The sequence below is a fragment of the Cebidichthys violaceus genome, unplaced genomic scaffold (genome assembly GCF_023349555.1).
Source record: "Cebidichthys violaceus isolate CVI_PGR_0920_01 unplaced genomic scaffold, fCebVio1.0.p SCAF_6, whole genome shotgun sequence".
Taxonomy (NCBI): Eukaryota; Metazoa; Chordata; class Actinopteri; order Perciformes; family Stichaeidae; genus Cebidichthys; species Cebidichthys violaceus.
The window spans coordinates 7,251,599-7,274,437 of record NW_027176816.1 but is presented as its reverse complement, the minus strand read 5'-3'; the positions used below and the strand labels follow the sequence as shown (position 1 = coordinate 7,274,437).

General features: G+C 40.8%; 1 protein-coding gene across 1 annotated transcript; it reads right to left on the bottom strand.

Annotated features, from left to right (window-relative positions):
• Window positions 1-495: 495 nt before the first annotated feature.
• Window positions 496-22,104, bottom strand: slc6a17 (solute carrier family 6 member 17). Its single transcript, XM_068732880.1, has 12 exons — window positions 21,696-22,104; window positions 17,866-18,275; window positions 13,649-13,806; window positions 11,773-11,899; window positions 9,904-10,085; window positions 8,977-9,087; window positions 7,655-7,896; window positions 7,351-7,543; window positions 6,573-6,765; window positions 6,326-6,485; window positions 5,173-5,335; window positions 496-5,075 (listed from the first exon to the last, which is right to left on the bottom strand). The coding sequence occupies exons 2-12, from the start codon at window positions 18,164-18,166 to the stop codon at window positions 4,713-4,715; spliced, it is 2,193 nt and encodes a 730-aa protein (XP_068588981.1). The 5' UTR covers window positions 18,167-18,275; window positions 21,696-22,104; the 3' UTR covers window positions 496-4,712.
• Window positions 22,105-22,839: the final 735 nt, after the last annotated feature.

The window sequence follows — 22,839 nt, the reverse complement described above, 5'->3', positions numbered from 1 at the left end:
ATTTTCGCTTTATCATTAAGAGTTGGCTAATATACAGATAAAACTGACATTCAGACATGCACCTCTCTTTAAAATGAGATATTGTCAATTTCATATAAGTAAAAAAGTACTTCTTCTTAAATTGTGTCACAGGGATAGTTTTTTATGTCTCTTTCACGCACAATCATTTTGTCACCAACCTCCTTTTTACATATAGTAACTGAATTAAAAAGTATGTCTGGTTATAATCAATCCACATTGAAGTTTTGGTTTGTTAGAAATCAATAGAGCTCATGGTCAGATATTTTATTACCTACTGCTTTTCTTATTGAGCCATAGGCCAGAAAGTATAATGCAGTAATGCAGTTTTAAGAATTTCTTGTGTCTGAAATCTATAAATCACAAACATAATGTATGTGTTAAGTCATGTCAGTATAAACAAAACATTGTCCTGAAAAACACATCTTTGCATTTGGACTTAGGGTTAAATCAGAATAAATGAGACAAACAACATGGTCTGTTTGATAAAACAGTTTATTTTAATTTCCTGTTCGCTCCATCATGTTCCACACTCTTAAACCAAAAAACTTCGGTGTCTTTCTCATCAGACTTTTCCTTCTGATTGTGTTGTCAGTTTTGTGCTGGAAGCTGCTGCAGTTCCAGAAACACAAAGGAGAGATTGCTTATATTAGTGGTCCCAGTTCACTGTAACAACAGGATTTAATCTGCTGAATTAGATCAGCAGCACACAACACTGAGAGAGGAGAAAAAAGAACACATTTAAACACCAAAAACCTACATATACTCACACACACACACCCATATACACATACACTCACACACAAGTACAGGCGCTCAGCTATTTGGATTGAGAACAACCACACACTAACACCAGACACCAACAGACACCAAAGTAACATTACAAAAATCAAAAAATATCTCAAAATATACAATTATTATTTACAGCTCAAGTATACACCCTTACTGTAGATACTCCATGTGAATTTATCAGAATGTACATCAATATGTACAGATTAAATACATCGTCTTAAATACTATAAATATAACTATGGTTTTGGTCACATAAAGACTATTTGCACGGTTAAATAAATACACTATTACTCTGTTTTTATTATTTTAATCACAGTAAACCTCTAGAAGTTGCTTTAAAATACATAATGCAACATCGCTGACACATGGACAAGACAACGAGACCCTGGAGTCTTTGTTTTCAATAATAAATATCAAATATCAATACTAAATGCCAATATCTTATCATTGAGCAAATCTTAACTAACATGAGAAGACATTTTTACACTGTTCAAAGTATTTCAACAGTGCTTTTAAATTTAAGAGGCAAAGACCTGCTGTGCCTGGAGAGGTGGGAGCTCCTTGGTGAAATGTGGCAAACTGTGCATCATGTATTGGAATAGGCCAGGGGTTTAAACATGAGGATGCTGTTTCTGAGACTATATAAACTCTGTTGACTGTGCTCTCTCCTAACCCTCTCAATTAATCATTGTGGTGCATTAAATTGTGCAGATCCTGCAGTGATCCTCAGGAGGATGCAGGAATTAGACCAAACCTAACATGATCTGCAAGTTATATCATCAAGTTCATCCACACTGGTTCTTAACTCATTGACCGGTGCTTGCTCACCAAGGCATGAAACTCCTTTGTGCTCACTTTCCTGTGCTTCCATAATATGTGCTTTAACTCTAAGCCAAAGCTGCAGGTGAGTAGAGATGAGTGCCCTCACCTGTACTCACCTGAGGTCACGTGCCGTTTAAATCACAAGCCAATTGACCAAAAACATCTTGTTTCTTGTACATGTTAACAGTAGTTTTTAGTTTTTTTTCACTTTTAGTGACTGAACAGGTTATTATCCAGCTAGGGCATGTTTACATGTTCATTTATCTTGACACATTCAGGATGGAGTACAAACACTTTTATTCTTATTTAGACTAGTCTGCAAAGATCCCCTTGTTTTTCAATTGTTTAGTTTTTACAGTGGTACATACTTGTAGTGATGTATTACCGCTCTTCACTCTGTAATGCAGACTTTCTCTACTTTACTTATTCTTACAAAATTTGTGACAACAGAACCTTGACAAACATACCGGGATATGTGAGACAGGAGGGAAAATAGATAATATAGAGGTGTTAGGGAATTAGACTATTAATTACTTCAGTATATACAAAAGTATATACCAAGCAATATATCACAGCTTCAGTAGGCTGTAACCTGAGCCATGAAAGAGGTCACATGACCACATATCATAACAACATAGGTGTTGGTTTTACATTACATATGATAGAGAGGACCCAGCGGTGCCAGCCAATGACATGGAAGTATCGATCAACACTGGTGTGATAACAAGGCAAAATTCAACGCATCAACACGCTTTTAACGTCATAAGATGAAACATTACAACTTGATAAATGCTCAAATTTTGAAGACATAAATATCTGCCGTACTGACACACAAGAAATGCTGTAAGATGTAACGCTGTAAGATGTTTTTGCAAAGTGGCTTGCGATACATTTGTGTATTTGTGCCTTTTATGGATATTCAGCCCTCTATCTTTCCTTATATAAATATTGCCAACCAATACATATTCTGTGACAGCATTTTTGAGAGTAACGAAGAAGCTTTTGTCAAAACTGTACTTAACAAACGACTCCAGGGTCTCTACTTAATTAAAGTGCTCAAGTGAATGAGACGAGACATTGGTCCAAACTCACTACATAATCGAGAAAACAAACTGACAAAAGCATAAGGCATAAGACTGTGTTTCACACTACATCTGTTCAGTCTCAAGTATTGTTGTTGTCTCAGGGAGGGGCCACGAGTCAGAGAGTCATTGGCTCCTCCGCTGGCCAGCAGAGACATCCAGTGGTGAATTGGTGGATTACCACTTTTTCCAAACCTTTATATCACTGCACATTTTACACATTTTACCCCTAAACATACATCGTCATACAAGACTATACATTAAAAAAAGTCTTCACACCTCAGTTCACAAAAATACATCAAAGTGTAAATTCTAGTGCTTATGAAATGATGTCTGTAGTGGTCATAATTTAAGGAATGTACAACAATTAAACCCAAATATCTTCCTCGTAGGGTTGACGTATGATAAAGCCAAAGCGCGGCACGGAACTGAACCTCTTATTCAATGCACTGTAACAACATTAGAGATATATTGTTGTAGGACCTCAACAGTAAAATGTCTCATCTGTGTATTGCTGAACAAACAGCCGTGCAGGTGGAGCAGACAAAGCAAGGTGTCCGCTCTCTTCCTCCTCCTCCACATCAGAAGAGGATCTGTATCTATGGTGCGTTGCCACGGCTTCCCCTGGGAAACGCAGCTCTATTTTTAAAGCGGCAGGGTCACCAGGAGCTCTCATTCGGCGGCAGACGACACACTGACGCACACACACTTGCACCTGCACATCTGTATAAGTATACAAAGACAGAACTCACATTTTCCTATTCCTTCTGGGTCTCCCTCTCTAACACACAGACAGACAAACAAGCGTGAAGCCTCTCTGCTTATCTCTGCACGTGCACTGCCACCTCTGCCCTTCTAAGGCATTGATTCAAATGGAATCGCTTGATTAAAAGGATTGATTCAAATGGAAAAGCTTTGTCTAGACCAGCTGGGACTGGAACAGCACAGAGACAATGTGTGCAGCACTGTTGGCAACAGCTCCAGAGCCTGGTTTGCCGAGGAGTAAGGTTGTTTAATTAAAAAAAAAGTGCTGCTCTGTGTTAAGGCTCAGAGATGCTCTAAAACGATAGCAGGAGACTGTGCTTCGGTGTTCACCGAGAAGAAATGAAGAGGTGAAAAGTTTCCAATCATTTTGCACTACTGTGGCGTATATACCCAATTTACGGTGACAGCTCAGACTATTGCACAACACATATGTACAGTATTCTACATCAGTGGGAACAGTAGGGATAGAAGGAGATCCACAGTTTTACAAGGACCCTACTTTGACTGGTTATTATTGCTGATGCATGATAGGCACAATAAAGATGTAATGTGCTTGAAACACTGTTTACACTATCAGAATCACTTATTACATACTGTTATAGATGCATTTATAATCATTTTGTTTTCTAGATGAGACATTTTCTCACACGGTGATACAGATCATGAAAATATTTTTCTTGTCTGAGTCTCCTTCCATCCTAACCCCACAATGAACAATCTTCTACAACTGAACCAGAAAGAGATGATAATCTCCCAGATCAAGGAACATCCAACTGTCTCAAAAATAACCTTCTCCAAACTGGTGAACACATGGTTCAGCACAATGTAAAGCATTTTAGCGCTGCACACAGCTTAACCTCGGCCATAGCTTATTGCAAAACAGCCTGCATTGAAGCCCTCAGTGGACCTTTCATTGCTCCCTCTGTTCTTGTCTCTGTCCCTCTCTCTCTGCCCCTTTAATACATCGACAGATGGAAAAGGTTGAGATCTGGTGGGACTCACATTCCCATGATCCCTTAATTTCAGCTGGGATTTGGCAGCACAGATCCTATGGCAGAAAAAAGGGGGATAGAGGGACTCAGCTCTGGGGGTTAAGGTGTGAAGAACGCTGCAACAACTGGCAGTGGATTTTCTCTCCCTCTTGACTTCCTTTGTTCCTCCCTTACTTCCTGTCTCCCTCTCTCCAAGCAGGGCTGGGGTTTAACAGACGGGAGGATCTATGAGCTCAGTGGATCATAGCTCAGACTCGGGCGAGCCAATGTTCTGGTAGCCCGTCTTGGTGCTGGTGCCGTAGTTGGTGTTGGTCATCTCCTGGGTGCCGCCAGGGCCCAGGTAGGCGCGATGGGCGGGCATCGGGGAAGGAGTCTCGCTGGGGTTCTTGTTGAGGATGAAGCGCTGCTCGTCCTGCTCTTCCAGGTTGGAGATGTCCTTCATCATGCCTTTACGGTAGGAGACGGACAGCTTGTTGGAGCCATCTGAGATCAGGTTGAAGTGGCGGACGATGAAGACGAGGGGTAAAGGCAGCATTGCCAGCACAATGAGGGAATAGGCCATGGCTAAAGCCCAAGGAGGGTAGCTGTGGAAACTCTCAGCGCCCTGGCAAACAAAGAGTGCAGACAGGAGAGCATGAAGAAATGTTAATCTCCTTTCCCACTTTCTTTCTTACTTTGTGTAAACACACATAAACACTGACCTCAGCCTCCACCCAGGCGTTGTATCCTGCTGGACTGACGGCCATCTCGATGACAGTGGCGACAATGAGAACCACCAGGATAGCTGGCGACACGTACCTCCACATGTAGTAATAGAAGGAGTACGGCCTGAAACCAAGCATGTCCTCCAGGTCCTGCATGAACCTGCGAGGAGGTGAAAGAAAGAAAGAACGAGTTTTGAAGGAGTTCCATCTCAGTGTCCCAGTTGGCCATGCCAATGATCAATGCACAATACCAGGCCCAATCCCAATGTCCCACCTAAAGCCTTAAACCCTGAACCCTCAGGGACTTACTGACGTAACCTGGCAAAAAGTTGAGTGTGAGAGACTCGTAAGAGCTTGAAAGGTGTAAATACGAATGGGGGAGTGCACCTCAAAGTCCGTGAGGGTTTAGGGCTGTCCCACTGTCACATCGCTGATTGTTTGAGGGTTCTCTCACAGACATTTTAAGGCCTTTATGAACCCTTAGCCCAAAGGAATTACCCACAATTCATAGCAATATGACGTTAAACACGGGGTTACCATTGGAAGCATGGAGAAGGTAAAAAATGTACACAAAGAGGATGGCACATGTTCAGCCTGACAATAAGATTTACTCAGAAACATTCAGGATTAAAGATAGAAAATAAAAAAACATAAAATCAGAGGAATGAAGCAGAGATTATAGGCTTTAGGGGGGACATTGGGATTGGGTTTAAGTGTCTACAGCCATGCTAACGGCTCTGTGAGCTGGTACTTAGTCACAGTGTTGCTTTAAATGTACAAGATCCAAAATTGGTAGCATTGGGATTGCCTCTCAAAATGTCAATGGCGAGCTGGTGGCCCACAGCTAATGGTGTTGACAGCGCTAACAGCTCCTTTTGAATGCAAGGTTCTAAGGACAGAGGGTGTTGTATGCTGTACAGATTGTAAAGCCAACCGCCCAAGGCAAATGGCTGATTTGTGATAGGGGGCTGTATAAATAAAATTGTCTTGAATTAAGGAGAGTGTTAAGTAGGCTATGTGGCGTATATATATATACAGTATATTGTTTTGAAACAGATCACAAATTGCTTAAACACTGCAAATGTCTACACGCTGCCTTAAAATTAATTCTATCCAAATATGGCTGCGTCTACATATCCAGTCGAGTTACCTCTTGGTGCCATAGATCCAGGCCACAGAGATGTTCTCCAGGATCACCACCACAGTGAGAGGCAAACCAGCTGAGTAGTCATCAAACATGGTGACAAAATAGTTCCCTGAGCGCTGCACAAACAGCAGGCCTAGCAGGAAGGCTATGATGCAGCAACCCACTGAGAAAAATAAGAAACATCCAGTGAGAATCACAAGCACTTCAATTTCATGTACAAGATGTTTGAGTTTGATAACAGTCAACTCACCACACAGGATCTCTTTGCGAATCTTGAAAGCATCTAGAATGGGTGTGGTGATGCCAGTCATGGTGCCGATCATGCTTCCCAGACCCAGGTTGATCAGCATGAAGAAGAACATGACAGACCAGAAGGGACTGGCGGGGAAATGTGTCATGGCCTCTGTGAAGGCGATGAACGCCAGACCAGTGCCCTGAACTGCCTGGAGAATAAGAGAGGGAGGTGGAGGTCAAAGTGAAATGGATAATAGTCACAGTGTTCAAAATACTGCATTTTGACTGGTGAGTGGTCAATGTGTGGGTGCAATAACAGACTTGGTAGAGGAAACTGGGGCTGCAACTAACGATTATTTTTATTATTGATTATTCTGCCGATGATTTTCTCAATTTATTGATGAACTTGTTTTTATATAGATTCAAAACATGGTCATTATAATTCCCCAGAGTCTAAAATGATTGATGCTTGTTTTATCTGACCAAGACATTTAATTTACAATGACAAAGAAAAACATAACATTTTCACATTTTTGCTTGAAAAATTACTGAAACAATGAATTGATTGCCAAATTGATTGATTTTTTAATCTATTTTTTGCAGCTCTAGAGGAAACAGTGCTTTGCTTAGCATCCTGGTATTTTTAATCTCCCCTTTGTCTGTTCTCTTTTTTGATATAAGGACAACTTCACGTATCATCACAAACACAAACTAAATCTTGATAGCTAAACAAGATTATTCTCAAATACTCAACAATCACACTCCTTTCAGCTTGTGAATTCTCCTCCTCTGACCTTGTTGAGTTCGTCCTCCAGCAAACAGGCGTCCAGGCCCAGCTGTCCGAAGCTGTCATCCTTCACCGTCTTAATGACGCCGTACATCTCTGCGTAGTCCTGGGTGGACAGGTGGGAGAAGTTGATGTGAGGAGGGATGAGCTCTTTGCTCAGCACACCTGTGTTTAGGAAGCCCAGAATCTTCTCTGCATTACTGCACATAGAAAATAGGAGATGTGGAGAAGGAGGACAAGTTAGTGAGTAAAGGCTATTGTAAAAAAGAGACACTGGTCAGGTAGCACTTGTTACAGTACGACACACTCACTCGACGACACACTTCTCGTTCATGACATTCGCCTTGAACCCCAGGACAGCAAACACAACTAAAGTGGCCAAGATGGAGGTAACAAAGTTGATGGTGGAGACCAGTGCTGCATCAAAGTGGCAGTTATTGTCTCGCTTGTTGTAGCTGGAGAAAGCAATGACGCCTCCGAAACCCAGACCGAGAGCAAAGAAGACCTGCGTGGCTGCTTCTCTCCACACCTGCGGCTCCAACATTTTTTCCAACTAAAGACAGGAGAGAGCAAAAATGTCATATTTAACCTTTTCTTAATATCCTTGAACCTTGATGTTATATCAATCCTGTTATATTCTGCCTCCTTTAACACTGGATTGCTCTGATATAATAAATTGAAAAGTATGTTTTGTACATTATTTTATACATTGAATATATTTGTACATTCATCCCCCTGTGACATATTTAGTATCTTTGGAACCTTTGGGGGTTTTCTCCGGGTTCCTCCCACAGTCCAAAGACATGCAGCTTATTAATAACTGAATCTAAATCGCCCATAGGTGTGAAAGTGAGTGTGAATGGTTGTCTGTCATTTTGTGCCCTGCAATAGTCTGGCAACCTGTCCAGGGTGTACCCTGCCTTCGTCCAATGTAAACTGGGATCGGCTCCAGCGAGTTATGGATAATGGATGGATGGAAACTTTAGGATTGGAAATATAATTAAAAGTGATGTGGGTTTGAACAATAGTTTGTAATAACAGACACACGTCTGAGTCTGTTGAAACTGAGAGTGCATCTACTACAAACAATATGTAGTGTTAATAATGTTATCTGTTTTTTTTTTATCTCTAATTCAAACTATCTTCTTAATTAAAATAATTCAGAATGCAAGAGTAACAGAGAAATCCATGTTTACTCTTGTTGCAGTGTACTGCACTGACGTGTGATGTCGGCAGATAGCCCAACTACAAAATGAGTATTGCATGATCATATAGAGCAATTAGCAAAGTACAGGTTAAAATTGTCCATGTAGTTATACATATTCACCACTAGAGGAGGACATCAACCCAACACGTGACTGTGGATATTAATGACATTTATGCATGAGTGGATCTGACCATCAACCCACGGCTGAGCAGCTTGCATAGACAAAGTGTCACTCATGTTACATATCTCTTTGACTGACAGTCCAAAAAAACTGACTACATTTTCACCTCCAGCACACCACAATTACATTGTTGACAACCTCAGCAAACTTCTACATATTGTATTATTTGTATGTGAAAATCCCAATCCTGCCGACTCAACCCTGTTTTACAGTTGTCAATTTATTGTTTGTTTTATTTGTCTCACCTTAGGGGTGAACATGTGAGCGATGCCGTCCACCGCTCCCTTCAGCATCAAACCTCGCACCAGGAAACAGAAAAGCACCACATACGGGAAGAGAGAGCTGAAGTACATCACCTGAGAGAGAAAGAGAGAAAGAGAGAGAGAGAGAGACAGAGAGAGAGAAAGAGAGAGAGAGAGAGAGAGAGAGAGAGAGTCAAGTCCGTTAAACAGTGTTGCCATGGACACGCTTTTCTGTGCCTCACAAATGGAGAAAAACTGCAACCATAAACGTACACACGCACGCACGCACGCACACACACACACGCACGCACGCACGCACGCACGCACACACACACACACACACACACACACACACACACACACACACACACATAACTGCTTTGTGTTTGCTTGGCAATGAATCTGTGAAATCTTACCAAATGTGGAGAGGACTACTTGAGGTTTGGAGAGAGGAGTCAAAAATCCTTCCTACAGCATTTCGGGGAATCATTGCAGTAAACTGACGATGATAATTGGATTACTACGTTTAGTGTTTAAAAAACCATGTCAGACCTTGGCGATCCATTTATTTTCCTGTTGAAATAGTGGGCTGGATGTTGCACTGTGGTGTATGACTCACTCTCTGGATAGAGATGACAGGATGTTTTTGCAGTTGTTGCCAAACTAAGCATTTTCCATCTGCATCCTGAATCGGTCTTTGTTTTGTTCAGTTTAATCTTATTAATGTTGCATGTGTCTCTCTTCCATAATATAGATGAGATCCAAAAATAGACAAGACTTTATGATCTCACCTTTCACTGAAAAGCATCGGCAAAGTGAATAAAACACTCACTGATAATGAGGAGTTATTGATTGTTAAAACAATGCATCTTTATATGTTGTAATCTCTGAAGGCTCTGCCCCTTCTGTGAAGCCATGGAGACCCCGTACCTTCCCAGAGGACTGAATGCCCTTGATGACAGCCAGGCAGACCAAGATCCAGGCCACCAGCAGGGAGAGGGTCATCTTCCAGTTCAGGCCTCCCGTGTCGTCGATGGTGCTGGTGATGTTGAGAGTCTGGCGGTACCAGAAGTAAGTGGTGGCCGAGCTCTTCTCACACTCCGGCACCACGACTACAACAGCAACGACGGTAAGGAGGGAAATGGCATAAACAGTGCTTTAAATAAGATTTACAGAAAACTTGAAATTTCACAACACTGTCAAATAAATGTATTTGTAAATAGTTAATGGTGGCAGAAGAACTGAGTATATTTTGCTTAATAAAAGTAAAAGTAGCAATGTCCTGCGTTTTTAAAATATGATGAAAACTACAAAAGTGCCAGCAGAAAAATGTACTTGAAAGTATTGATAGTAAGGTACACATCAGGCAGAAAGGTTCTTAATTGTTCTATTTATTGATGTATTATTACTGATGCATTCATGTGTAAGATTTATCTTAGTGTTGACTTTTAGGTAATTGCTGTGTGCTTAAATTACAAGTCATATTTCTAAACATACATCTTACTCTGCAAACCCCACTGTCTTAACAAGTAATTTCTATCTGTTATTAAGTCAAAGCCTTATTTTCACAAAACAAACTTCTAAAAAAAAATGTAATTTTTCTGATTCAATGCAGCATTATTCATTATTTCATACTGACCCTGATTTCTTTGAAAAATCATGAAATAAGTTAATTGATGTTGGAGAAAAGTTCTACTTGTTTTGTCACTTTTCAGTATCAAAAATTGACAAAAAAATGAGATTTTTCAGTGTTATGTTTTGAATGTAAAATCTTAAAGGTGGAGTTGCATTTCTTTCTTCATAAAAGAAATGCAAAAAATGTTTTGTTTACATCCATCTTTAGTAGCTTGCAGTCTGCCTTTGCTGACAAATTGCTGTGTTTCTTGAAGCATTACCCACCTGTTGTTCGATGGAATATTGTGAAACCATTGGAAGGAATATGTATCGTGTCATACGGCTGCGTGTGCATGTTTATCTCTGTGCACAAGCACAGGACACGCAAAATGGGACATACTACGGAGCAATCAAAGCATCGCTCTGTAGTGCTACTGGTCAAAAACTCCACAGAGTTCCTTTAATAATCTGCAAAATAAAAAAATGCCTGTAACTGTCGGATAAATGTAGTGGAGTATAAAGAACAATGGTATAAAGCATATTAAAAAAATACTCAAGTAAAGTAAAGGTACTTCATAATTGTAGATGAGTAAATGTATTTACTCTCAGTACTTCTACTACTGCACATAGCTTAACTGAATCCTGTAAGATGCTCCACAGCATCCCTGCTGCATTCATAATCATAAGCAGAGTTGACATCCTGCCCCCTAATGTTAAGCTGATGCCCTTTACTCTGCCAGAACCCGCATGTGCCTCCACCACAGGCCGCCAGCCATTCGAGGTACTGACACCGTCGGTCGGGTCATACCATCTGACAGGCCTCGCCTATAGAGCTGTAGGATGATGTGCAGGGCCATCCCGCCTATAGAGACAGCACAAACTCTTTTCTGTTTGCCTGCAGAGGCACTGCTGCTTCACTGCAGAGCCACAGCGAGGCAAGCTGTTTCAATGCAAAGACATGTTCTGCAGCTTTAAGCACCGCCCTGTGAAGCACTGGGCAGCCTGTGTGCGTCTGCTGAGATGCTTTGCTGAATATGGAATTGTCTTGCAGGCATTAGTATTTCCTCTATGTGGTGTCAAGGGCTTCACAATAGAAAGCTCTTTTGTATGCACACTTGTCTTGTGCCGCACATCTCCGTTATAGTTACAGCTGTGTTGTGCGGTGGCCTTGTGTTGCACACTCACTGGCTTGGGTTCCATTTCTTTGGATGGGGCACTCGGCCCAAGGCAGTGGATACTGGAAAGACTGGACGAAATAGAAGATGCTCCAGCCGATAATCACATTATAGTAGAGGCCCACAAAACCGCAAACCTGAAGAGGGAAATGAGAGAAAAAGGAAATACTTATCACTCCTAAAAAACAATCACTGTCTCGCCACAAAAACTCACAAACAGCACTGTGGACAAACAGCATGCAGTTTGTTGAGGTGAACGCCTCTTCTTGAGTCAGAGCACAGACGCTGAGCGCACAGCTTAAGTGGATGAATTATTGAGCTGTTTGCTCTCAGCAGCCATGGCTGGGGTCTTCTATGAGAAGGTATTTATAGCTGCTGAATCTCCCTCTGCCACATCCAGGCTGCCACACGCCTAACTGCGCCAGGACAGGCCTCTCCCTCCCCTCTTTATCACTAGATTGATGAAATTGTGATCAAAAGGAGCGACAAACAGAAAGACTGACTGACTGACTGTTTTAGGCGGATGACGCTGATGGGATGGGTGCATGATGGGTCACTACTCCTGCAGATGATGGGGACAGATTATGATGGTGATTAACGCTGGTCTTTGCATGCTGCTTGCTGTTAAACATCAAGAGGAAGCAAAACGAGCAGGCAGAGGGGAGTAGACTGAGTGCTACAGCACGTTTGTTATCTCTGCACACAACAACATTACCACTTTAGATAGAACACTAATCCAATAACATGAAGTTGGTGTTTCAGGATCTCAAATACAGATTGCATTTCTTCAAAGCCTGTTGTAATCATATGTACAATAACTATGATACAAAATTACTCTTTATGGCATTTTATAAAAGAGGTAATAAATTCTCACGCATAGGTTTATTAATTGTTAATAATTTGTTAATGTGTAACAGATCAGTGATAAGTCATTAAAAGCTAATAAGAAATGTTAGACGCCCGTTTGGCTGATGAGTATCTTCTGAAATTGTAGCTCCGTGTTTTACAGTCTGAATGGCTGACTGGAAAAAATATGTCATGTGTTTTTCCACTAATAATAAGACATCAAATATTAGTAGGTCATTAATAAATCAGATTTCCTCCTGAAGGTAGACACTCAAACAGTTTAACAGGACAGGTTCCTTTAAAGAGACAGGTGAGTGGAGAGCTGTAGTTGACTTACAATAGCGACAATAGATTCCTACAATAGATTCCAGTGGGAAGTTTTCATGGCGGAAAAAGCATCAAAATACCACAGAAACTTCTCCAATCTCTCCTGCAGCAAAATTGACTTCCCCACTGGACATTTTCCACAGTGAAGACCACCTGATTACATGGTAATTGACATGATTTCATGCTGACCTATCATTTTACGGCCATAATTTTATCATACATCCCTTCACATGTTTTGTCACAATCTGCACATATTTGTTACATTTTATTTAGTTAACTATTGTTAAGACTTCCAATGTTGGTCGGTCACTCCACTACCTCGGACCTGACGGAAATATTTTTGCTACAGGATGAACATGTTCCCCAGATGATGAAGTGCAGTGACTTTGGTGATCCCTTAGCTTTCTGTATAGTACCATGATCAGGTCAATATTTCAGTTGATCCAATTCTTTGTTTTATAACCAAATACATCCGAAATGAATGACCTTCCCATCAGCTGCACTTTGTAATGCTGATGTGGTATGATGATGAACATTAGCATGCTATTCTGTCAGGTAAGTGATATGTTGAAGGGATATTGTTGAAATATAACATTTAAATGGGAATAGATGAAGAAGAAAACCTGTACCAAAAGAAGTACCCTATTCCACTTGTTGTAAAGTGTGACCAGTATGACATTTGAATTGATTAATGGGCTCATGTTTGCGCTTACCATCAGACTGGAAACCCCGATGCCTCCCAGCTGTGGGTAGACGTAGTTCCACACCCCGATGCTGCCACGCCTGATCCTCTGACCCACTGCCAGCTCCAGGAAGAACAGGGGGATGCCGATGAGGATGAGGAGAATAAAATAGGGCACCAGGTATGCACCTGAGATAGAGGAGGGACAGAGGAAAGAGGCATTACTGCAGAGTGTTCAACTGCTTTGGTTATCTGAATGTTAGAAATCCATGTATAGTGAAGTAAAAAAGCTCATTGTAAAACAGCAGAAGGGACATTGTTAAATTCTCTCAGTGAGTCTATTCTCTTCATTATTCATCCCTCTCTTCCCTCTCTCACTTTTCCTCTTTTTTTGCAAAAGGAATAATGGAGAGGGCACTCAAAGACAACAAGTCATGTCCAGTCCGTCCTTCAAGTCAGGACATGAAAGGGCACCATGGTGACAAACAGCAGAGAGGACGGGCTCATACTGACGGACAGCTGGGAGGAGCAGCTTGTTTCTAGGCTGAAAACAAATGACGCTTGACTCGATCAAAAATACTGACAACGTTGTGAGTGGCCATTAGAGCAAGCAGCAGACAAAGGAAACAAAGACAGGCACAAAGACAGTGTTGTGTTACACAGTGGTATTATTATCTGGACCGTTAGAAGTGACTTCTGTGTTACTGCCTACCTTCACTGATCTTTGATGTCTATTCTGAGCAGAACACACACAGAACAGAGGAAATCAAAACGTGGTTAGGACCAGCTCAGTATGGTTACCTTAAGGATGGTGCTGTTATTTTGACTACATATTGACATTTATTCTGGCTCTCTGGATTTCTAAGGTTAAAATATATTCTTCATGAAAGTATTTATGCTAAAATCATGAAGATATCAATACAGAACAATTTCGGGTTAACTTCAGACTCAATGATATAGATCTGTATGATTGGCAAAATGAGGTCTATTATAACCTGCGGTGTAGCAGCTGCAGACACTTTAAGACTGATTGATCGTCTGACATGCTTTATTTGTTTTTGTTCAGAGCAAATCTGTATATATTTAGGTGTGGTAGTCATAGTCTGTCAAATTCAACTTTATTTCTGTTTCTTTGTTTTTACTTACCTCCTTGATGGGTTCATTGTGGAATAAAGAAAAGTCTAACAAGTTTAAAAAGTCTGCAACACAACCCTCTACTGGTCAATGAACTTTTAGATTTCAATGAAATATGCAGCAGGTATTCATGCTCCTCAGAGGCTAAATCCTCATGTTTTTGTTAACTCCCTAGCTTTTTCTGAGCACATTCAGGCTCCTCAGATAGACCCTTTAATCTTGTGCCTTCTGTTGTAATGTCTTCATCACTTTGCCTTCACAGCTTCATAAAGAATATCATCTGTCCAGAAAAAAAGTTTACTTGGTACTTTTGTCTTCTCTGGACTGCTGCGCTCTGCAGTGAAGACAAATGTTAACTTACGTGACGCAAGTTCCACCAGGAAACACAAGCAAGATACTACAAACTAATTACTTAAATTGTGTATCTGTAGGGCAAGATAAATGTCTACATTGCTCCACTGAGGCAAACTTGGTCAGCTAGATGAGGTGCATAAGTCTGTCAACATGTTGTTTTGTTGTGGAGTATATAACATTATTTTGTGACTGATCTTTGTGATGAAAGAAAACAATGTAAACCTTCACTTGACTAGAATTGCTGAGAAAGAGACAGAAAAAGACAACGTAATGGACAAGGGTGGACAAGAGACAGAGACAGTTTGTCCTCATCTCTGGAACAAGCCCAGACAAGACAATACAACACCTCCCACAGAGTTAACATCCAGCAGGGGATACACACTCATTACTGCAAACACTCTGATTAATATGATTAAGCTTTGTTATATCATGCATCTCAAATACCCTCTTTACACACACCTCCTACTCGAGGTAGAACCAACAATGTCTGAAAGCAGCAAATCAGTATTTACTCCTCCACTTCCTCCATCTTAGTCATCACCCCCTTAACATCTCCCCATAAAACCAGTAAATCATAAAACCAAAGAGATAGGGCTGAGAAACCTGCAAGAACAGCAAATATAGACTAAACAGGAGGATCTCGCAGAGTTGCGCCAGGCCCTTCAATGTTGCCTCGTCTTGATGGGGGGAAAACTATCTAATCTTGTAGCTGCTGACGGCACAAGTCTAAAAAAACTGACTTGGACGATTAGTTGGCTAATTTGTTGACAGGATGCAATTTGTCAAAGAGGAGGAGGCTGCGGACCGTCAGCAGGCAAACTGAGCAGGACTTTTAATTAGAGGATGGTGAGCACAGGCCATGATATGTACTGGAAATAGGTTTATACTAAAATCTAAATTAGGATGCAAATCTACCCAAAAACTTTGGTTTTATTTGCAATGTGCTTGAAATCAATAAATTGAATAACATTGTTTTGTAAGATGAGATGATCATAATAATCACCATACGGTTCCACCGAAAGTCAACAAAAATTATTATGATTCTGGTGTAGCAAAATCCACCAATGATTAACTCATATATTTACATGGTATGGTGTGATGATATATGTGAACAAAAGAAAATTACATTTTACAAGATATTTTCTTTATCACATCCTGGATTATTTTAGAATAACTGTTTTGCAGTGTGTTAGCATTACCTTTTTAATGGCTCAGAATAATATTGAAAGTCTATACGTGGCTGAGATGTTGTGGCAATTTGGACGAGTACAACATTTTATGTGGTTGAAACTGTCACCACAGGGACGGAGCCAGACGTAAACATTCAGGGTTCAGCCCAAACCTAGAGGGGTCAGGGGGCATCCTCCCCAGGGGGATTGTTTTTTACCATTTACGGCAGCAATATGCACTATTTTTCAAGCCATTTGATAATGACATAACTAAAAGTCTGCACATTATTTTGGAAAAACATGAAAAAAATCTTGTGCATCCTACATCATAATTGTACATAATTGTTTTCAAACAGTCAATACACCAAATGTTGAGGATGACAAATTTTTGCTCCTGCCACCTAGAAAGACTGACAAAATTGTCTTATGTTTCTATTTTTAAATTACATAACACAGATAGGGTAGGAAATTGGCGCTAAACAGCATTACTAATCTTGAAACCTATTTTTGTTACACTATGCTGGAGTAGAGTTCACAGAATGAATGTGTAGCTGACAAATCTGCCACATTAGAATCCATAGCGTAATAATCTGGGCTGCTCTAATTGCAAATTAAGGATCCCCAACAATGCCAAAAAAATGTGGTCTTCAATACTCTGAATTGAATCTTAGGTCAACAGAAGAACATTTACATATATTAGATTATAGTATTATTATTATTATTATTATTATTATTATTATTATTATTAGTAGTAGTAGTAGTAGTAGCATAGAACAACCTCATGACAATGTTAGGGCAGACATAGATGGCAATATTTCCCCGGTTATAAAACTTTTGCTCAGTTTATTTGCCGGTCCAGTCAGAGAGACTGAGGGGAAAATGAAAAGTTGAAGGTATTTTAAAAACCTCAAAGACTCTGGACTTTTGGGAAAACATAGGAGGCTGGAATGTTTACATGAAGGTAAGAGTAACTGGGTTAGTGCTGTCTGTGTGTGTGTGTGTGTGTGTGTGTGTGTGTGTGTGTGTGTGTGTGTGTGTGTCAGTTACAACAACAGACAGAAAATACAGAGCTTATTGACTGACTTATATCTGGTGGAGGAAATAAGCGCTAAATTAGTAGAACGTATTTCTTTTTGTAATTCTATGCAAATGGCGGTTTTATGAGATAAGCAATTCAGCATAAAATTCCACACCAATCACAGAGACCAGTGGGCATTCTCAATCAAATCAAGTCTCAGCAAATACTTGACAGGCGCAGATCCTACGCTGTGGATGAGACAAAACAAATCTGCCCAAACAAAAGGATAAAATCAAAATTGTTACTACTAAGTTAACAACTCCCATCTGGCCACTTATTTTATTGAAGATTTTACACTAATAAAAAAAATAACTTCATTGACTCAACGCAGCATTTCTTTGTTAACAATTACTCAGCACCCTGAGGGTACACATGTCCACCATGGGTGGCCCAATTAGGAACAAACTTCCAAACCCATGAAGTGTTTCTATACTTTGCACACTGGGCTGCACATTTCTGTGACTCAGACTGATAATATGCCCCAAAATCATGTACAGGTATACATCCACTTACCTCCTCCGTTCTTCTGGCACAGGTAGGGAAACCTCCAGACATTACCCAGGCCCACAGAAAAGCCCACCTGGGCCAGGATGTACTCCAACTTGTTGTTCCAGGCCGGTCGGCCGTCCTCTGCGTCTGGGTCAGGGGAGGGTATCAGGGCCTTTACTGGAGCAGTAGAGCCGGGACTCAGACCCATACTCATCTGACTGCTCTTATAGTCCATGGGGTGCTCCAGGGACAGCAGGTCGGCCACCGACTCAGTGACCGGCTCATTGCTGTGCTCCCTCTGGGTCACCTTGGTGTTCTTTGGCATGACTGCAACACCGGAGCTCCTTCAGGTTGAAGGTAGAGGAGGAAGCAAGGAGAGCCTGAGGTGATCAGGAAGAAGCAGGGAAATAAAGTTGTGCTTTTTTATCTTCAATCTGTGAAGAGAAATATTGGAGACAAACAGGAAATGTAGGTTAACCATTTTTTAACCATAAAATGTTATCACAACAGTCAAACTTAAGTCATACAGCTTAAGATGGCATTTTTTTATTGAGCGAATGGGAAACTTATTTTGATAGTTGATGATTATTTGTTGAAGTTGTTTTTTGATCAAAAATATCAGAATTTGGGGTTTTGAACTGCTGGTTCGACAAAACAAGAAATTTTAATATGTCATTTTGGAATTTGCGAAATTGTGATCAGCTTTTTTCCCACTATTTTCTGATACTTTTATAGACCAAGCAATTTATTGAGAAAAATAATCATATTCATTGATAATGAAAATAATCGTTTGTAGCGGCCCTCTAGACGACATCATAGTTCAGGAGACGGACTTGTGACCAGCAACTTTACCCATTTCGGTTCAGAATAACGCACACTGCTATTCCTTTTTGCTAATAAGCACATGGAGTATTCTGAAAAGATTGTAGAACTGCAGCACTTAAGAGCCCTAAGTGAGGTATTTCAGGAATCCACTTCATTATGGAGAATGAGACACAAATATTGGATTACAAGCAATTTCACAGCAGAGCCCATTCTACCAAAGTTGAGTCATGTGAATAGACTGAACAGCAGTGAAAAGTCTGTCTGTGTGACAGCTGGTCCCAGGAGAACGTAGTGCTATAAAACTAAAGCCTGTAAGCACATGTTTCATCGTTAATTAACGTCAGAATTTTTTCCGCATCACACAGCTTTAACGTCTTGTCGGTAGGTTGTTTTAAGAATTCAGAGGCTGAAGAGTCCAAGAGAAACCAAGAGCTCCTGAAAAGAAACAAGCTGTCTGGAAAGTAGAGTTCTCTGGTATGTGTCACCTTTTCAGAGGCCCTTTGCAAATCCAATCCACTAATACTCCTGTGTGCAGATAAGTATAAGAGCTACTGTGTTAGAATAAATTGAAGGTCAGATTTTCCTCCGTTAAAGAGGATTTTACTGTTGGTAAACTACCGAGATCCTGAGACAACTTGTCTTGTGATTACTTCAGTCTTCAGTCACAAGACATATTGATTAAAAGAGTGCTCCATCAATCTAGCATTACACTCCTGTAACACATCTCACAGACTCAACATGGACAGTTTAAAAAGCAAAATCAATTATTCCACTAATTTTTCTCCTTTTTAAAACCTGGTGTCTACCTTACCCACAATGCAACTTGACCAATGACAATTAGGTTAGAGAGTCTGGTGTGTTATGCTAACGGTGGCTAAAGTAGCTTCAGAGCTCACTTCTTTTCAACTTCACTCCCCCATATTATTCTCTTTTTCAGTGTACAGCTCCAACGCTAAATCCTGTGAAATCACTTGAGATAATTTATGCTCCTTCTGGAGCCACAAAAGTCTTCAAACAACTTTTTTCATATTTACAGTACTCCCAAGACCTGACAGATTTTGATGTGTAAAATCAGTTTCCTATACATGAATGGCATTTTCTTGGTGAAAAAGCATCTCTGCTCTTTATTAATGATGTTACAGGAGGTGGTCTTTATTTCCACCTCTGCTATAAAACACTGTGGGAAACCTTGTAAACACTGGAGAACTAATCCTTTTAAATTACAATGGAAATTTGTAGCTGCGAGCATTAAACGCTCAAAATGTCTAGACCGTTAACCCTCAAAGACTGGTGTTAAAATTATATGAAAACATAGTGAGACAGTTAGCATTTACTGCACAGCACCAGCAGCACGCACATTACATTCCTCAACAGCGGCGCTGAGCCCCTGCAGTCACGACACGCAGCAGCTCAGAGGCTGAGAGCTTGACACAGATCTTAGAACAGTAGTGACCTTTCTCACAGTCTACAGATACACGATACTGAGTCATTATCAAACACTCTCTGAATTTGGTGTGAAGCAATGATGTGCATGTTTGCAAACATTTTTTGGCCAAGATGCTGAGTTTTGGGAATTTGAATCTGTGTCGAGTGAAGTGGAGCTCTGACAGACTGTTCACACAATGTTTTGCCCTACTTTTCTTATGAATGGAAATGTTGATATAGTTAGTAACAAACTGTACCAGTTACTTACTGCTCATGGGTTACTAAGATGGTGGCCCGCTACACACAAATGGTCTATTCTCACTCTGACTTTCTAATCATGTGTAGTGAAAGTTTTTGATGTTGATGCAGAAAATACACCAGCAACTTTCAGAGTTTCACAGTATGTGCTGACACAGATGGCACATAGAGACAGCAGGACTTCATGTGCAGTGCAAGACTGTTACAGATTATGACTCAAGGATCAATCTGAGGGAAACATGGTGAGTGGTGGTGAAGTTGTTGCTTTTTCTGGATACTGAGGAGAAAAATGCAGGATTTTAAGAGTGTTAAGGAAGCAAGAAAACATGAATGCAAAGGAAAGGTGCTGCAGATACTGAAGGATGTATTAACTTCAAAGCAATGGGAGTGTTGGGCCCAGACCCCTGAGACCAACATGTGCAGTCAAATGAGGCAGATGTGTGAATTAGCTGCATGGTCCTGTAACTATATATTTCATAATTCTCCGTGGACAGTTTGGTGTTGATGACGTAACAGAACAGGTTCTCTGTTTCTCCTGCAAAGATCCACTCCACTTTTATCTTGTCTGGTTGCTAAGCAATGGCTCTTCCTGCAAAATTGAAATCCCATCCCTGCAGCATCAGTGGACGCCTATCTCTCCCCTCACCAGCTCAAACGGACAGACATGATGGCCACCCCCAGGGTGCAAATAACATGGAGCTGCTGTGGCAGGACTGAAGGGGGACGATAGATTGTGGCAAAGCCGTGGTCTGTTGTAGGATCTATTGCAGGGTCAATCAGGCAGCCATCACAGGCAGAGAAGTGTGTCATTGTAAAATATAAGGTTTGTACAGATGCCACTCAGTAATGATGAATTACTTCCCCCCACCTGAACAGCACAGTGATTCTGACAGGTACAAAACAGCACCTGCATGGCCGTGTTTAGGCATCCTTCAGACGCGTTACACACGGGCTCGCATACAGCTGGAGGACTGACTCTGTACGGGGATATAGCCTCGGATGCCTCGTCAAGGTCAAATGAATCACACAATTATAGCGAGAAGCAAACAACCCCAGTACAAGTCCGCAGGTGATAAGCAGCCGCGCAGAATTTGTCACGTATACGAGTCAAATTTGGACACCCGTGGCGCGGCGTCGTAAAACACGGAGGATTAATGAGCGACGTTCACCGTCAATGTTGCGGCGAAATCACCATATGTCAGGTGATGAGGATCGTCTCTATCATGTGAAATAATACACATTGGTCAGTCTAACGATTCACGACAATACGGTTTATTTGACCCAGTAAAGCAAACATATCTATATTGATCAAATTGTGAAGATGGTTGAAAGGACGTTATTCTTACCGTATATAATGAGCAGAGCGAGTTGTAACGTCCGAGTCAGCGTGACAGAATGAATCCAAAGTGAATGGACGGTCTCCTCATTCAGCCACTGTCTCTGTACACAACATCTCTGCGCGCACAGAGATGCGAGATCCGCTTGCAGTCACACAGGGCGCATGGTGCGTAAGTTAAATCTGACGCAAGATCTCAACGCCTGCCACAAGTTTGGTTACTGTAATAGCATTAACTTGTGCAGGTTAAGGCTTATCGCAACTGTTTACCTCTTTAACGGTGGTCTGCAGCTCTACAAAATACCTGCCCACACCTCTGGTTTCCACGTGGTTATGGCTGTGTTGTGGGATAAATGAGCTCCCAATAGTATGGAGAAATTACCATGGCAAGTCACGACGAAGTCTGACGCAGGTTTGACTCACCCACTCGTGCGCACGTCAGCAGTTGATCCAAAAAGGGGAAAAAACATCTGCAGTGTTCCCAGGACAATAATTAGAGAATTACACATGTATCATTCAATAATGTACATCAAACGAATTGATTTGATATGCTGCAAGTGGAAAAAGTGTTTGGATTAATACAATGCTTTCCCAGCAGCGCTAATGAGAATAATAATAATTCTTTTTTATATTTAATAATTTATATTTATTATGATTATTGGTGTGGTTATTGTTAGTGTGGTTCTTCTTCTTCTTCTTCTTCTTCTTCTTCTTCTTCTTCTTCTTCTTCTTCTTCTTCTTCTTAGTATCTGCAGAAGTAGTTTAAGAAACAAACAGACCTATCAGTTCATCTTTACATGGATGGAAGCTATGCCCTGACACAGTTTACTTCAATTACAGAGGCAGTGCTTGATGTTAATACCTAACAGACATGTAAGAATTTACTTTTGTTGTAGACTGAATAGGTGTGAAAAGACATGTGCTTCCTAATGGACGTTTCTCAAGTGTAGATACTTTGTGGCACAGTAATTTGTCTCTCTGACTCCATCAATTTATCTTGCACTTGGCTCTGTCTGCCAATGCTCCACACTCCATATTATTTCTTCTGGCCTAATGGGAAGCTTTTTATTTTCACTAAATAGAAAGAGATCAAGTTTGCATGACTTTTTTTCTTCCTTTTTTTGTTTGTTGTTGCTCTCATGCATGTAATTGTT

Excerpts from the sequence above, each read along its gene's own strand:
- slc6a17 (XM_068732880.1), bottom strand. The coding sequence starts at position 18,166 with ATGCCAAAGAACACCAAGGTGACCCAGAGGGAGCACAGCAATGAGCCG. Across the intron at positions 9,088-9,903 it reads GCATTCAGTCCTCTGGGAAG|GTGATGTACTTCAGCTCTCT; the intron begins GTACGGGGTCTC and ends TTTCTCTCTCAG. Across the intron at positions 6,486-6,572 it reads TCGCAAAGAGATCCTGTGTG|TGGGTTGCTGCATCATAGCC; the intron begins GTGAGTTGACTG and ends TATTTTTCTCAG.